This window comes from Erithacus rubecula, assembly GCF_903797595.1.
Source record: "Erithacus rubecula genome assembly, chromosome: 2".
Classification (NCBI taxonomy): Eukaryota; Metazoa; Chordata; class Aves; order Passeriformes; family Muscicapidae; genus Erithacus; species Erithacus rubecula.
In genome coordinates, this window is record NC_136685.1 from 83,211,246 (window position 1) to 83,227,704 (window position 16,459).

The following is a 16,459-nucleotide window of genomic DNA, read 5'->3' on the forward strand; positions in this document are numbered from 1 at the left end:
AAGCAGAACAGTGCTGGCCTATCTAAGCCAGAATCCCAGGAAAAAGCTGCCAGGATGTTACACAACTTACACGCTCCTTTATTAAATGCCACTTAATATTTTGGAACTTGGATAACTAATAAGAAAAAGTAGTTCTGAGCTCATAACAAACCCATCCAATCATTATTTTAAGCCATTCAGGTGATGGACATAGTTGTTTAACTTGTTCCTATACTGCCACTTTTCAAACATTAAGAGAGGGTTAGGTTAGCACTGAAAAAGTAGTCTCTATGAGCATGTAGAAGACTAAAGATCAGAAGCCTGTGACACAAGTTGGTGCTCAAACACACAAAGCATTCTCCACCCTGCAGCTTCTAGTTTGATTTTTGACAGCAGACTCCTAATTTGGAAAGGGAGACACTGGGGGAGGAATGATTTGATGACAGGAGCTGTGCCTGGACCAAAACCAAGGCCCTTACTTCTGAAGATTGGACTCTGAGGTACTGCCTTCCAGTCCACAGGAGGCAGCAGGCACTACACTGAAGTGGAGCCTTAGCTAGAGAAGGCACAAGTGTCTACAGAACCAGTTGTGCAGGCTGAGCAAAGTCTTGTAAAGGCAGGGAACAGGGATGGTCAACCTGGGCAGAATTGTGCACTCTCAGACTATGCTAGGCATGAAATTGCAGTCTGAATTTGCTAGCCTGTGGAGAAGCCATTAAGCAAAGCAATGATGGGATAGTCTTGGGGAACCTAACCTAGGAGGAAAGGTGGGGCAGCAGCTCTTGCCACCTGGCAGCCCACTCCAGGAACCAGTGGATTCTCCCCCTGTGACTTACAGAGCTCTGCAGCACAGGGAAGTCATTTCACATGGGAGAAATGGGGAAGAGGAAGGTCCCTCATAGCCAATTAACATTCCTGACCTCTTTCTGGGCTGCCTTCCAGGACACCAGGGAAACCTGCACCTGCATTGCCAGGCTCAAAGTGAGCACAATTAATGTCCTTATGAGGGAGAAACGACAGGCTGACAATACTGGTGGTTAAAACCCATGCCAAAACTATTGATTTGCTAATAATAAACAAGTAGCAATAAAAGAATTACTTTAGGAAACAAACCACACACCATATTAATGGCAGCCACTTTTCAAATGCCATCTTCGCCTGTGAGCAAGAAGATTTTGAAGCTGTTTTTTATAACTAATGGCTGTAGAACAAATTAATTTAGTATGGAGTGAATATGTCCTGTATAAGTCAAGGTGGCACTCAAGTGTTCTGAAGCAATGCCAAAGACACTGAGGTGCAATTAGTACAGGCAAGTCACTAATTTCTCCTTCCACTTCAAAAAAACACAAAAAACCTCCCAAATCCAAACAGCCACAAGCCCACCACAGAAAAAAACAACTCCAATCCCCCCAAAAAATGCAACAAACAACAAAACTCAGTAAGATAGAACCCAGCTTTGCTCTCAGGCATTAGACAGGGTGAGCCACCTCTGAAATCCTCAGTAGCTTCTCCAGCAATAAATAACAGGAAAGTTCACAAGAGTAGAGCAGATGAGATTAATGGTGCTTTTGGAAAGAAACAAAGGACTGGTACTTTAGTGCTCATTTTCCTCAGAAGGAATTAAAAAAACATTTGGTGCAATCTTCCAGCTGAAAAGGCCCCTTACAAAGATACTACAGGCCAAACCATGGCCTGAGAGATGACGTATGTTCTTCAAAGAGAGGTGAAACACAAGGAAGGTAAAAAAAGGGAAAGAAACAAACAGGCATTTAGAAAAACACTAGTAATCAGCTCAATGTCACATTCCTGTTGGCTGAAGTTTGAGTAACTCATGTTTGGCTAGAAGCTTGTCTGCCTCCTAAGCAGAGTTAAGATACCATGAAAACAAGTCACAGCCAATAGGAAAGGTCAAAGGATAAAAAAAAAAAAAAAGTTTAAAAGCAGTGCAGCTCCACAATTCCTCAAAATTGGTCAGCAGTTCATATATGACACTGGAGTCCACAAACCAGTGTGACTTAAAAGTACACTCCTGATCCAAATAGTGAATTAATAAATGGCTTTTAGAAGTTTTCTCTCTCAGATCTCCCTAAGATAAATATCCAGAATTCTATCTGTGGTTTCAGTTCTTGAACTCACTACAAAACCAGTGTAAGACAAACATGTTCAGCTCCTTCTTGGCCAGCATCAGCAAAACAGCTAAGGTCCTTTAACATTGCTCAAATTGCTAAACCTGTACTTTGAGATACCAGAGATCTCAAGTTTTCTTCAGTTATGTAATTACAACCACAACAAACTCAGAATTAGACCACAAAAGATTCCATTTAGTTGCTATCTATAGTCTGTAGGTATCTATATTTATAGCAGGTTGTAAATTGTGAATGTAATTGTACATATGTAAATAACTGCCTATACACCACCCAGAGCATTTTGGATTATGCAATCTAATCATAACAGGGTAAGGAAGCTCTTAATGATGCCTTGGGTTACTGTACCTCTCTACCCCACAGAGTGGACAAAAAGGGGTTTTAAATCATGCAGCTGTACCTGAGGTCTCCAGTGTAGTTGCACAAGAGTGTAATTTGCATTTGCTTCCAGGGTGGAGCCATTGTTATCAGTTTTCCCCAAAAACATAGTGATGGAGGAGAGGTGAGTACCACCTCTCACTCTGTACCACTAGCTTTGGAACCTCCTCTTCCAACAACAGCTCATGTAAACACTCATGAGAACAGCAATTATCCTCTCCCCTAGGTGCACCCCATAGCTGCCTACACCCTGATGGTGAAGGTACTTTCCCACCATGACGGAAATAGGATTTTCAGCCTGCTTCACACAGGAATTGAGACAAAATTAGCTTTCCATGTTTGCCAGCTGGCATCATGTGAGGAAGCTGCATCCCAGCGCTGTAGATCTCACTGCTGCTAATTTGGGGCTAAGTTTTTTGCTGTAAGGTGGCAGAACAGTACTCTCACCTTGGATACTCAATCAAATAATCACTGCATTTAGCTATCACAAAAATGGTTTATTGACAGACTACTGCTGAAATCTAATGAACTGTTTTCAAACCTTCCTGCAAAGAAGCCTTACAGAGAAGAAAGAGAAAAATAAAAAGAATTTTTTTTCTGAATTCATGCAAAACACACACAATGCAAGTACCTACAAAATTCCTACTCACCTCTCCAAAGCCTGAAGTGCTTTCTTGTTTAATTCATCCTGAGTGCTCTTTAGAGTAGCTGTTGGACAAGATACAACACCATTTAAGAGTTAATTCAACGTTTCAGATTAAATAAATAAATGTACAGAGTATTTAAACTGGGAGCGTAAACACTGTAGAAACCCGTGTTTGTGCATGTGCTCATTTTGACAGGAATTCTCAAATTCATTTTTATTAAACATTATTTCAAGTCCTTTGTTTGAAATACTGAAGCATTTTTTTACTTGCATATGCCACTGAAGGGGCAGGGAGAAGAGGCCAAACACTGACTAGATACGAAGAAGGTAACAGGCCCTGAGCCAGGCTGCTGCAAGTGCTAAAAGCTGTAACCTGCAGCACACTCTGACTCAGATATAGACACCCCCACCACCATCTTCATGTGGGAGGGTGCTGCAGGTTGAACAAGGAATACCAGCCAAGCTTACAGCTCTGTGACAAAACACCACCATCTTTGAGACCACAACAGACTTCTAGGTTATTTCAGATGTGGCATTAGCCACTAATGCCCTTCTTCCATGCCTCTAATTTTTTGACTAATGGATCCTGCCCAGTATGTATCAATGTATAAATTAGTTCCTACCTAAAACCAGAAAAGGAAGAGAATCAATCTCTCATTATACGTGGGTATCATAAGATGTTATCATCAAGATCAATAGGAACAGAGGAAGAGCTTAAAGGAATAAGGCTTTCTCAGATCCAAAATATCTGAAAACCTAGTGATTGTTCTTAGAAATGCATTGGCTGTTTTGTTCTGTTTCTTAGGTTTTCAGATTTTGCATAGCAGTTGTTTCTTGTTCTGCCTGTCCTGAAATTGAGAGCTATTGATCAACAGCATAAGGAAGTGATGAGTAGTTAATCCATCAGCAAACACCAACCATGAATACATCTGGTTTGATACATCAAGTCAGTGTATGCTGCAAAAGCAGTCTGAACAGTGGGAAAGTGGCACAGGAGGGTTTCTGAAACCCATAAGACACAGTACTTTTGCAAATGTCACTTGAGCAGCCCAAGATTTATTTTTTGAAGCACTCTGGGTTTTTAAAGGAGATTCAGCCTTACTAAAATTCAACAGGCTCTTCAGCAATATTTTGGTACCCAAATACAAAGCTCTGGAATCATATTTGAAAACAAAGGACAAGCTCTGTCTCAGTAAAAGCAGTTAGAGCATAGTAGGAATAGTGAGTGCATGGAATGAAATACAGTGCCTAGGATCAGAATCAACACTACAAACATGGGGACAGGAATCTAGTGCTAATCTTGTCCAATGGATTGAGCACCCATTAGCAGCTGAAGCACAGTCAGGTCTATTTATGTAATACATTTGTTTTGTGGGAAAGAATTCAGTTTGTAATGTCCAAAATCATTCCTTTATGTGAATCACAATGTAAGAAGTGGGGATGACAGATAAATGGACTTGACAAATGCATTTCTGATCCAAACTGAAACTCTGACATGCATGCACCCTTTTGCAAATATGACTGAGTTTCAGAAACTATTCCCTTGTGTTAAGACATCTAATATGGCACAATGTACAGTTTTAGCACCCAAAATTATAATTAAAGATTGCATGCACTCATGTACATGTTATTTCCAAAAGCAAAGATTGTAAGTTTGTTCACCAATAATTTATTCACTTCTTAGTGAACAAATGTGTGGAGGGCTTAATATTAACCAGTGCTGTCAGTACACTCTTTGTAAAATCCACAAGGACTGATAGAATGAGTTTCTAATTCAGTCCCTGATCCATGGCCTTCTACAAAAACTCTAAATGAAAACAGAGATAGAGCACACTAATCTCTGAAAAAAGAATGAGGGACTTAAATCTAAAAAGATTTCACAATTTGTGAGGTGGTAATGTGAGGTAAGAAGAGAACTTGTATCTCACAATACATTTTCAACCTAGTCCTTCCTCTTTAGACTTTGTTAAATTCATCTCACCTTTCCCTATCTTCAGTGAATTCTTCACCAGACCTAAGGAAGGAAAAGTTGACAATACAGCTTATGTCAAAACTGGAACTATGGGAGGAAGAGGAATGGTTTGCTGTTGACATTGACCCACTGAAAACTGATCTGCAGAAAATGGACATAAACTATGAACAGGAGGCTTGGGCTTGTAAGACTGAGGCAAAAGTGTCAGTGACTTCCTCTGAGGACACAGCTTTCAGCTACTTCAATCAGACTTATTTCAAGAAACACATAATTAAACATTAAGAATAAGGAAGCTATCCAGCATAAGTTCCAGGAAGTCCTACTTCCTACAGGAGCTTTTTGCAAATCACAAAGAAAAGGCTTTAATACAACTCTTCAGTGCCTTTGTCACACAGAAGAAGAAATAATTACTAAAAGGTTATATTAAATAAGAAAGCCTAACTTGGATGGAAGTCTGTAAGCTTTAGAAAGCAATTGGTCAAATATCTCTAACATTTAGCTACCATTGAAAATACTGATTGACTGATCTCAACTGGAAAGTTACAGGAATCTCACTATACACACACAGAGATGTTTGACTTGTCTGCATATGTCAGTAAGGACTGGTAAAAATACAAAGATAAGCAAGATTGACAACATGAGGCAGGATTACATCACAGAACTGCTGTCTTTCAGCATGTTCTAGCTTTGCTTCCTCACTGTCATACACTATTTTTTAACAATGCTAATGAAAAATGTCTTGCTAGTGCAAATTTGACATTTTCCAGTAAAAACACAGTTCCATATTCATGACCATCATATGCATGCTTTTGAAGGACTTAATCCATTTGATTAAAATATAATCTGCAAGATTGCAATATACACTATTTCCCTCAAATAACTGACTTGTCCTATTGCCTCAAAGGCTAGAGATACAATGAGAAGGCAGATATATTCCACTGTTTCAAAACATGAATCAGAGGCTAACCTAAAAATAAGCCAAAGCAGCTGTTGTGAAGACTGTTTGTTTTACATTAATAAGGACACAATATTGAACTAATCTCTTGAAAACTTAGATTTCCAGAAAAAGAGATTCCAACTCACATTTTGCTGCATCAAAGTATTTTTAGAGCCAGAGTATAGCACATGTCTTTGTAACTCCATTCTTTAGAAAGAACCTTCTTTCCAACTTAAATTTACAAAGAGATAGTAGGGGGCTAACATAGAAAATCTTCTACCTCTGAAAATAGTTTTTGGAATCTTATATACCTTTACAACAGTTTAAACAACATTTAGGCAAAATGCCTTAAAATCTAGGCTGTTAAGCAGAAATCTACTCCTAGTGGACTTAAGATTTATATAAAATACAAAGTTCAGGCTACAAAGGACATACTTTTTGAAATTGTTTTTCTTGGGAGAACTATTCTGAGGCAGAGAAATGCAGAACTGGAGAGAGCTGCAGTGCCTGTTAGCCTCCACGATAAAAAGCAGTTCTCAGAACAGCTGATCAGATATGGCTGGCTGAAAAACTACACCAACTTGTGCTACTGAGAAGCACCAGAGCACTTTCTCATACACATGCCTTGCAGAATTCTGGTGTAAGTTGCAAGGCCTGCATATTCCATGATAACAGAATAATTTTAGCTTTGGTTCAAGCTTCTTTGCTGGAAGAAGCTGCTTAGTTTATGTAGAACCTATTCAATGGAAAAGCCATTGCTTACATGAGGGCAGGACTGCCAAAATGATATGGAAACACAACAGCTCAGACATTATTCAAAGAAGATGTATCAGAAGTCCTCTACCTCTGTTAGGAGTCATGGAATAAACAAAGACTGTTCCCACCTGTGAGCCTGATGAAAGTCAGAGCTAGAATTCTCCCGAACACTTCGAGCCCTTCTGACTACAAAGCACCAAATCTGCAGGAGCCCCTTGTCCACTCATTCAAGATCCAAGTAAGCAGCATTAAAATGAAAGTCTTTTTACATTCAGTGGTCTGTTTCTAGTCAACATCCACATGTACTAGTGAAGTAGGTATTTTTATCTTGTTTACTTCTAAGTAAAAGAAACTACATCACAGAGAGGTTGAATCTCTGTGGGGAATCAGCACCACGCCAGGAACTGAATTGAGGCATTTCTGACTCCAGTTCTTGGATTCTATTTCTTTATGATTTATGAGTGGGTGACAAAAATATGAGAACAGATGGAAAGTTTGACTTTTTGTTGTGTAAATTAAGTGAAAAAAAATGTATCACAAATGTTCAAGTAAAGCACACCAAGCATTATCAGCTACACTCAGATTATCACCCCCGAAGCAATGACCTGCACTTCTTCCTTTACCTAAAAACTTCACTTTTATTACCACAGAATATAGTTATCTGAGCAAGTGAACAATGCTATTTATCTTGTGTGCTGATTGTTTTTCATGTCTAGTCAGCACTGACAGCAGATTTTCTAATAAATTCCCATTGCTGGCACTGAAGATTTTGAACAAATGCTCTCCATATAACACACCTGACAAACAAGTAACTCACCATCAGTAGCTTGAAGGCTGTACGCCAGGCCCAGTGCCAGGTAACCCTTTGCTAGGGACTCTCCAGCATTCTCACCCAGGGCTATCACCATTTTAGCAAAGTGTTCTCCTTCTTCCAGCTGCAAAAGAGGTAGGTTGAGATTTACAGGCATTTCCTCTCTACTCCAATATAATTTACCATTAAGCTTACCTGTAAGTGATCTGAGAACCATTCACACAAGGGCTTTCAGTGATCCCAGTGAAAGGAGAATATGGATGAGATTAGCAGACCTTGCTGCACAGGCACAGTTTTGAGAAAAGTTTGGGTTTTGCACCCAAAACTCTTTCCAGATGTTTAACATTAATCAAGGACACTATCTTATTTTATAGTTTCCTTCAGACACACTTCAGTCATGCAGTCTTAAATGCAAATGCTGGATCAGCTGGACGACTAATATGCTATCCTAGTAGGGCACTGAAAGGTCTAACAGGTTTCTTCCTTCAAAGGAATCCACTCTGTTTTGCTGTCTGATTTTTTTAAACCTTACCAAATTTTACTTTCTTTTAAAACATTACAAGAATAAAACAAGAAACCACTAACTTCACTGAAAGTTCTCAGCTGCTGCTTGCAGTTCTGCTGCCACAAGGATGTAGAAATTTTAGGACACTAATTTTGATCTGAACTAACACACTACCTTGGCAGCTCTTGCTGCACTAGCCACTTTCTGCATCTTGTGCAAAGACACAATTTCCTTAAAAATACATTTTATATTACAGATAGCAATTGGAGCAGAGAGCAGTCACAATCTCTCAGGATCAGCCTCCAAAATGATTAAATAAGCTGGTCTCTTCTACATCATCACAGGGTGCTCCCCACAACCTTCCTTTCAACACATACCTATCAGCATCTGTAAAATCTGAGTTAATGGTAATTTTAAACAAAAAGAATAAGTTAAATATTTTATTATTAGAATTGAGTATTTCTAACTTTAAACTCTCATTAACATCACTCACCCATTTTAAGTAGAAAAGACTAAGACCTGTACACTGTATATACCTTGAAAGGTGTAGGTTGGAGAGACATTGGCAAAACTTTTAAGTAATGCCTGAAAGGCAGAGCCTACAGGAAGATCTAATTTCTGTAAAGACAGTATGCAGAGCCTGCCACCCATAATCAGAGTCATTCCTAATTAAGAAGCAGACACCACTACACTGCAGTTATCCTCCTTTTGGAAACTTCTGTTACATCACAACTGACTTTATGGGATGAGGTTGCTTAATTTTGAGAAAGTACTTTTTTTGTTTGAAATCCAGCTAGTTTAGACAAGTACTGTGGGCATGTGCCCTCTGAATACTCAGCTTTGTCAGACTTCAGCACCTCATGGCTCCTTAATATCTAAAATAACTCACTCATAACAATCTGGAATTAAAATGCAGCATCAGACAATAAGTTTACCTTCTGCAGTGATCTGTTGATACACTACCTATGAACAGTATCTACTTGACTTGATGTAGCATCCTGTCAATGGGCCACACCACTAGTCACACCACTTGAAAACATTCAGGTGACAACATTAATTAATAGCTTCATAAACAAACAACCTGGGATTTATTAGATGGTATCAAACATAAGATTTTAACATAAGCCTGAAGAAGGGCTGGAAAGTGCAAATGAAGAAGCAAATCTCCACTGCTTGGACTTCTTCCTCACTGACACAACTCCCTGGGGCCTCCCTAGAATTCAAACTAGATGTAGAACAATTGTTCCCCAATTTCTGAAACCTCAGATCAGTCAGTCCAATGACCAACTCATATATCACCATCAAACCCTTTTCTGAAAGCACTGTGAAAGCACTGGTGTTGCTCATTGCCCTGTCAGCTATGACTGAAGCCACTGACACAGGAACACCTGTGGAATACCTGCACCTGCCAACTGAACTGCAAGGCCTGTCTGAGGGTATAACCCAAAGCCTACTAAAACCACTGGAAATAGTCCCACCTACTTCAGGAATGTTCAGATAACACCCTTAAACTCTCATCTCACCAGGAAGACTGAGATTTGTTTCAGGAGATTTCTTAACCTGTCAGTAGCCCTACCAGCTTCCCTGCCACATATTGAAAGTTGTTCTGGATCAGAGCTTAGGACAATGGAAGGAAGTGGCCCATGACTTGTCACATAGAAAAAAAACCCCAAAAAACAGAACCCACAAATGAACAACAAAAAACCCCTGATACAACGATAACTGAATTCGTCATCTCACAGAAACTTTTATGTAAGACATGAAATCTCTGCAGCCTGAAAATTCATTATGCCCCTCTTTGCCACCAGAAACAGCTATATTCTCACTCTCTTTCTTCATTGTTTCTCCTCCCCACACACACTTTCATCCACGAAGTCCCCATTAGATGAAGAAAAGAGTTATACAAGGAATTCTGATGACTAGTGAACAAGAGTAGGGGTGGGTAGAGTGTATGGAAAAAAGATTAAATGAAAAGTTTGAAGCTGAAATGAAGACATGTAAAATTGGAGAGATTTTGCTCCATTGTTTGTCTGAGTGGTCACCTGATGGTAATTCCAGAATCTGACTGGAAATACCTATACTACATAAATCAGTAGTGCACCATTCAGCCTTCCTGCCTGCCAGTTACCCAGGGCCACCTGTCAGTATCAGATTAATCTAATGAATAAATAATTAAAACCATAACTTTTCAGAGTGGCTGAAACAGCACTTCTAGCACATTCTTGTAAACATTTATTCATACTAAGCACTAATGGCACTTTGACCAGCCACAAAGATTCTTATGAATGCAAACTTGGGTCAGCTGAAGTCTGCTTTGAAAATAAGCAGCTTCACAAACTCCAGCACAGCTGGTTCTGTTTATGAGAACATTTACTTTTCCTTCTTACAGCACTCAGACACTTTCCCTGCCAGCCCTGCTGTGGCAGCCATCTGCCCCCTCTTCTCCCATTCTCCTACTCTTCAGTCATTCTGGACAAGTGTAAAAAGCCAAGCCTTTCACTCACATCACCCACTGTGCGGTCTCAACTCCCCAGTTCATCAGTCTTACAGATGCCCTAGTCAACTGTGACTCTGGAAAGTACTACCTGAAACAGGAATAACTCCCGTGGGACACACCTGGGGCAACCAGCTACACTGAAAGGATTACCAGATTGCAGTCTGATAAAAGCTCCCTCTCCATACACCCAAGTGAGGGACCAGTAGTGAGCCTGGGCTGTGATCTGCCAGTAAAGCTGTGTCTCTGGGGGTCCTTAGGATACAGGATGTCTCTAGTCTGTATTGTGGAGATGAGAAAGGGAGGAGGGAAGGCCTACCATGTTATTCCCTTAGAAGCAACTAAAAACAGTCTCAAAGCCATCCTTCCAATCTGGCCCTTACTGTTCTAATATTTTTCTACATACTTTGCACTGAAAAGCTGGTGGAGAGAAGGGCAGCATTCCAGGTTGCAGGGAGAAGTTCCCTGCCTCCAACACCTGCATGGAAGAAAGAAATCATGGGGGGAAACATCTAAGAAGAAATTTCTGCATTTTGAACATCAGCTATATAAAGTGTCAGGAGGCATCTGGAACTACAAGCTAAGCAGCCCCTCTACCACACCAGAAAGCAAACACCTGGCACCTGGAGAGAGACAGGCTGCCAAACTGTGAAGTGACACCAATGAAATGGCAATACTCTAGGGTTGGGCTTTTTTTTTCCCCTTTCACTTCCTCCTTTGCATTTGATAGAAAAAGAACAGTTGCTAGCTGTGCCATCCTGAGGGATGTTTCCCCTGTTACAGAGTGGCTGTTCCAGCCACCACTGTTACTTGGCCACAGGTTTTGGTGTGTGCTCAAGCCAAGCCCGGAAGCACACTGACAAGGGAGTGGAGAACAGCAGGTGCTGTCCCCTGGCCTAATGCCACCCAGCTGGTGTCCAACTGCCACCCAGATTGTTTTTAGGAAAGCTGAAGCCTTACCTCACTTTATCAACAGCTTGCAGGACTAAGTAGGAACTGCACTTCTCACCAGCACACATTTAGAGTAACTAAGGACAAACAAATCAATGATGTACTGCAGGATGAAAACAGCACTTTATTGTGCCAAAAAAAAAAAAAAAAAAAAAAAAAAAAAAAAAAAAAAAAAAAAAAAAAGAGGAGCATACCAAGGAAGAAGCAGGAAATACATTAAATGACAGTGGACTTAGGACAGCAGACAAGGTTAATGGAGCAGGTGAATTTGGACACCAGTGACACTGAACAGTACCCAAGCACTTAAGAGATCAAAATCCTACAGAATGTGTACCTACACAAAATTATACATGATGTTAACTAGTTGAATCAACCTCTTCTTACCATTTTCATTACACTGCGCTGTAGCTACAGAGACTAATTCAAAGAGAAGAATATAAATATTGTGAAATGAAAATGATAAGAGGAAAAATGCATAGGAAGAAAGTGGTCTATAAGGCATAATCTAAAGAAAAGGTTTTGTCCCAAAGCTGTTTACAGCACACAAAGCCAAAAATGTTATATATGTCAGAAAAAAAATCCTGTGCTTTCTGTTTGCTCTCTATGTCATCACTGTTAAGCCCACCAATTTAGTCTGTGTAAACTCAGCCCCCAGCACTGAGGAATAATCAGGCCTTTTCTCCACTGTAGCTAATGGCTTCACAAAGCCAATGTAGAAGACAAAAAATAGAAGACAAAATTATTGGTAATTTTTAATATCTAAAACCCATGGGATTGCCCGAGAACAGCAGTGGTGATATCATCAAGAATGTATTTTGAAAGACAGAAGAAACATCTAGTAGTTCCTTGCCCTTCCCTGCTTTCTTAGCAGCCTCTCACTCTGGTGATGCTGATCCTCTCAGATGTCTGTCAGCAGGCAGAATAACTCCAGTAAATGGACCAGATTTCATCTTTTAATATTATTCATACTGCACTATGACATAAGCATTCCAGGTGACTCCAGGGCTCCTAAGTGACTGGGTGCAAGCACATGCACAGCATTTATTATCTACAGTGGCAGGGTCAACAACAGACAGAAGGGGAGAGAAACACTCTCTGATTAAGTGGTCTGTGAAAGTAATGAATGGTAAGCTGTTACCTCAGAAGTATGCAGCTCTAAATCTGCATCCTGCCCACCCCCCTGCCACACACATACTGTGATGTCCTGACCTCAAGGTATGTCTTACTCAGTTTTTATGACACCATGTACAGTCTGCCCTGGCCCAACACCACTTCTCCCTTTCCCTGACTGCTGGCATGATCTCTGCCTTCCCAGCAAAGTGCTAGAGCAGAGCACTTTGCTGTGCATACTAGTTCAAAGAAATGAGAGAAATATCTGAGGTACAGCATCATCCTGCACTGCAGGTTTTGCCATGGGACAAAGTCCTTTGAAAAGCTCAGATGATAATACTGGCATCATTTGATGCTACTCAAGTTTAGCACACCACCACTATTGCTATTGTATCACTGTGGAACAATGAAAATGATAAGAATATGCCTCATGTCTTCCTGCTTTTTGCCAGAGTAGAGTTCTAAAAGATTCAAGCCTATCCTACGACTACAGTTCATTTTGTTCTATGTGTATTTGCAGTATTTTCAACATGTCTCTATTGAAATCAATGGAGTAAAAGGCAAAAGAAAGCATCAGGATAACCGTAAATGCCTCAAACAAGGCTCCTAAAATGGAGAAATTCAGTATTTAATGCTTGCCTGTAGGAAAAAGTTCCATTTTTAGTATTTTCACAACACCTGCCATAACAGGATCCTGGAGAACCTAGATTAGTAGTGAAATTAACAGTACTCTACTATTAAAATATTAAAAACAACAACTCATACTGCAACTCAAAGTCACTGCCAAAATAGGCAAGTGAGCATTCAGCTGAGACCATGCCAGGGAAGGCTGAGTGAAAGAGGAAATTGCAGCAAGCCTTTTAGTGAGCAGAGTTCTGAATTTATAGTGGAGCAAGGCAAATCAACCCCAGTATGAACATATTCCAGTGCAAGCTACCTCAGCTCTTCTATGGAAATTTAAAACAGTACTCTGACCTACAATAGTCAAAGACTACACAATGCATTCTGGAAAGCTAAAAGACAGCTGGCTAAACACAAACTGGCTTTGTGTTTGCTTGATAGAATCATCCACATGCAAGTTCAGTAAACTGTTATGCTGAAACCCCAGCAAGCTGGAAGGCTCAGCAGCACATTGTCTCAAAAGTAATTCTGAGCCTACTATAAAAACATTTAAAACACCTGTGTAATGGTTTAGATACAATAAAAAAGTTGCTTTTTTTTTTATATGTGGTTTACATATGTGCATTAGTTTTGAAGCTTTTCTGGTCCTCCAAGTCTACTGGCTTAAACTTTAAAACAAATTAAGTACTGATTTATTATTTATTTATTATATTATTTACACTGGAATTTTTTACTTTTGTTTTTGAAAACCTCTAACTCTGAAAAAGGTAGCCAAAAGACTGCTTATACCACTCAGCTGTCTACTGCAGGCCCAATCCTGAAAGCTAGAGGTTGATGGGGCAGATCATCTCCTGATGTAAGCCAGCATGGTACTCCTAACATGCCAGTGGAGTACTGCCAGCTTACATCAGTTAATGATCTGGTCATACTGCCACAACAGAAGCTGGGGGAGGCTCAGTTCTGCATCAGGCTCTGTTATGTATTGATTTGCATGGCACTGTATGAATGCATCCTCATTTTCACTTTGATTTGTTCTGCACTGAGAGACTATTTTATAGATGTGATCAGAGCATCCTCAATGTTGTAAATCACTATAGTACATTTCAATTAATTTTCTGTTTTCCCTGCTCTTAAAGTGTGCTGAGACACCATGTACAAAGCCAGCAAAATGAGTTAAGTGATCACTAGATTAATCATGAAAGAAACTGTTCTGTGCTTCTCATGACATTCTGTAATTATCCATCTGCATAAATGTTGTGTTTTGGTGTTCTGGGTTTTTTTATTGCTAGTAACTGAAAGAAGACTAAAGTACTGCTTGCCCATGGGCTATAAACAAACTGGCTACAATACTATACCACACAGTAGACAGATGCAGGATATAAATTAGCTGTTTCATTTGGATAAATGGTGATCTGATTTCACCCTTTTCCTGCCTAGCCAGCAATCAAGTACATGGATATATTTCCTAATTGAAAAATTAATCATATTTTATATGTTCTGAAAAGGAAGATGTATTTGAGTATTTGTAACTGCTAATATTTGTCCATTAGACTGTTCCTGTCCCATGTCTATCCTCCTTTCTATTTATACTGGCATTGATCAGCCTGTTCACTTCCAGTTTAAATTATTCAATTCTGATTTGATTGCCATATAATTTAAATGCAAATAATTACTGTAAGGATGACATTTAGAAAAACAGCTCTGCTAAGCAGGAAGGTCTTTATTAGGCACAGGAGTCTGGCAGTAATATCAGAAGCACCCCTTTGACTAAGATGTGGGAACCTATCAGTTCAGTTCTTTTAAAAGATGATCTGATTTCCCTTGGACTCCCCTTAATTAAAACTCTTCTATACCATCATCAGGTTTGCTATGAGGGTAAAGCATAGGCCACTGACTGAAAGGAAGAGGAGAGGGAATATTTTTAATTTGGTTTTAGTTCATAAGGCTGTGCTCTAGGTAACTGAAGTAAAATTACCCTCTTGTGAAATCATGATTTTATTTCATAATACCTCCCAGGGCCTGACTGAACAATACTGAAAAGCATTTCACACAATAAAAAAGCAGTACATTGAAGAAAAAACCCTCTTATTTTGAAATAATCAAGACAACCTCATTTTGCCCTTCTTCCCTTGCCTTTCCTACTTTTTAGGGTTAGCCAGTTGTTTTATCAGATCTATCATGTATGAGAAGTCTGGACATACTGGATTGCCCAAGCTGGAATTGGATTACAGTCTCACTGTTTTTTCAAAGTAACAAGGTATTTTTATATGCTAGCTGTGCTTTGAAAACTTCATCAGACATACTAAGAAAAGCATTCAACACAGCTGTAATGCCTCACTTTCACACTGTTTTAACATTTTGAATAATTCAAAAAACCTTATTTAGTTTATTTTAAAAAACAGCATTCACTGTGAATGTTTTTTGTATCGCTGAATGATTTTCAGCCTTCAAAATTTAGAGGCTGAGCTGTGGGTACAAGAGTTAAATTGCTCCAAATCTAGAGCTGAAGTAGGTTGGGCAGTTCAGCAAGGATACCCTCAAGGTCCTCAGACTTGAAGATTTTTCCCAGAAAAAGATTCTGCCCAGTTTTTGCTGACTCACATATAAGCTTAACCATTATAGTTTGAACAGTATAGTTCATTCAAAAACACACATAACCAGACATCCTCCCTGGTGGTGGTGGTGTAAACAAATACAACTCAAGTTTAGCTGAACAGCAAATTTCATCAGAGAGGGATGAAGAAGGTGGGGAGGCAGGGTAAGGGAACAAAACAACAGCAAATTGGCTTCTACAGCATTTCACCGTGATCTGTGCCGATTTTTCTGGTATTTTCTTTCACATTTTCTTACATCTGTGTTTTACTTCTATTTAACAATTGTAATCCTTCACTGACTGCAGGGACACCTCGTGGTGAGGACAGGTGAGAACAGCAGGCTGCCATTCAGTTAATTAAACCAAGTACAGAAAGAGTGACAGATGTTTCTGCTCCTTCGGATAATCAGAATTTCACGGGCACCAACTTCCACTCCCACTCTGCTTCTGGGGCATACATTAACACATCCAAAACACAAAACACTGACACAGCAACTTCAAGAACAAAGGACTGAGTTGTCCAGCAGACCTGAACTATCTAACAGTCCACTTATAACTATTA

The 16,459-nt window shown here is 39.7% G+C and overlaps 1 protein-coding gene across 4 annotated transcripts in view; it reads right to left on the minus strand.

The window, feature by feature from the left end:
* Positions 1 to 16,459, minus strand: part of TTC7A (tetratricopeptide repeat domain 7A) — a 181,913-nt gene that overhangs the window by 93,634 nt on the left and 71,820 nt on the right. For all 4 annotated transcript variants that reach the window (XM_079297998.1, XM_079297997.1, XM_079298000.1 and 1 more), the window contains 2 exons: positions 7,630 to 7,747; positions 3,152 to 3,209 (listed from right to left, as the gene is read on the minus strand). In XM_079297998.1, the coding sequence (XP_079154124.1) occupies positions 3,152 to 3,209; positions 7,630 to 7,747 (176 nt within the window). The remainder of the gene's footprint in view (positions 1 to 3,151; positions 3,210 to 7,629; positions 7,748 to 16,459) is intronic.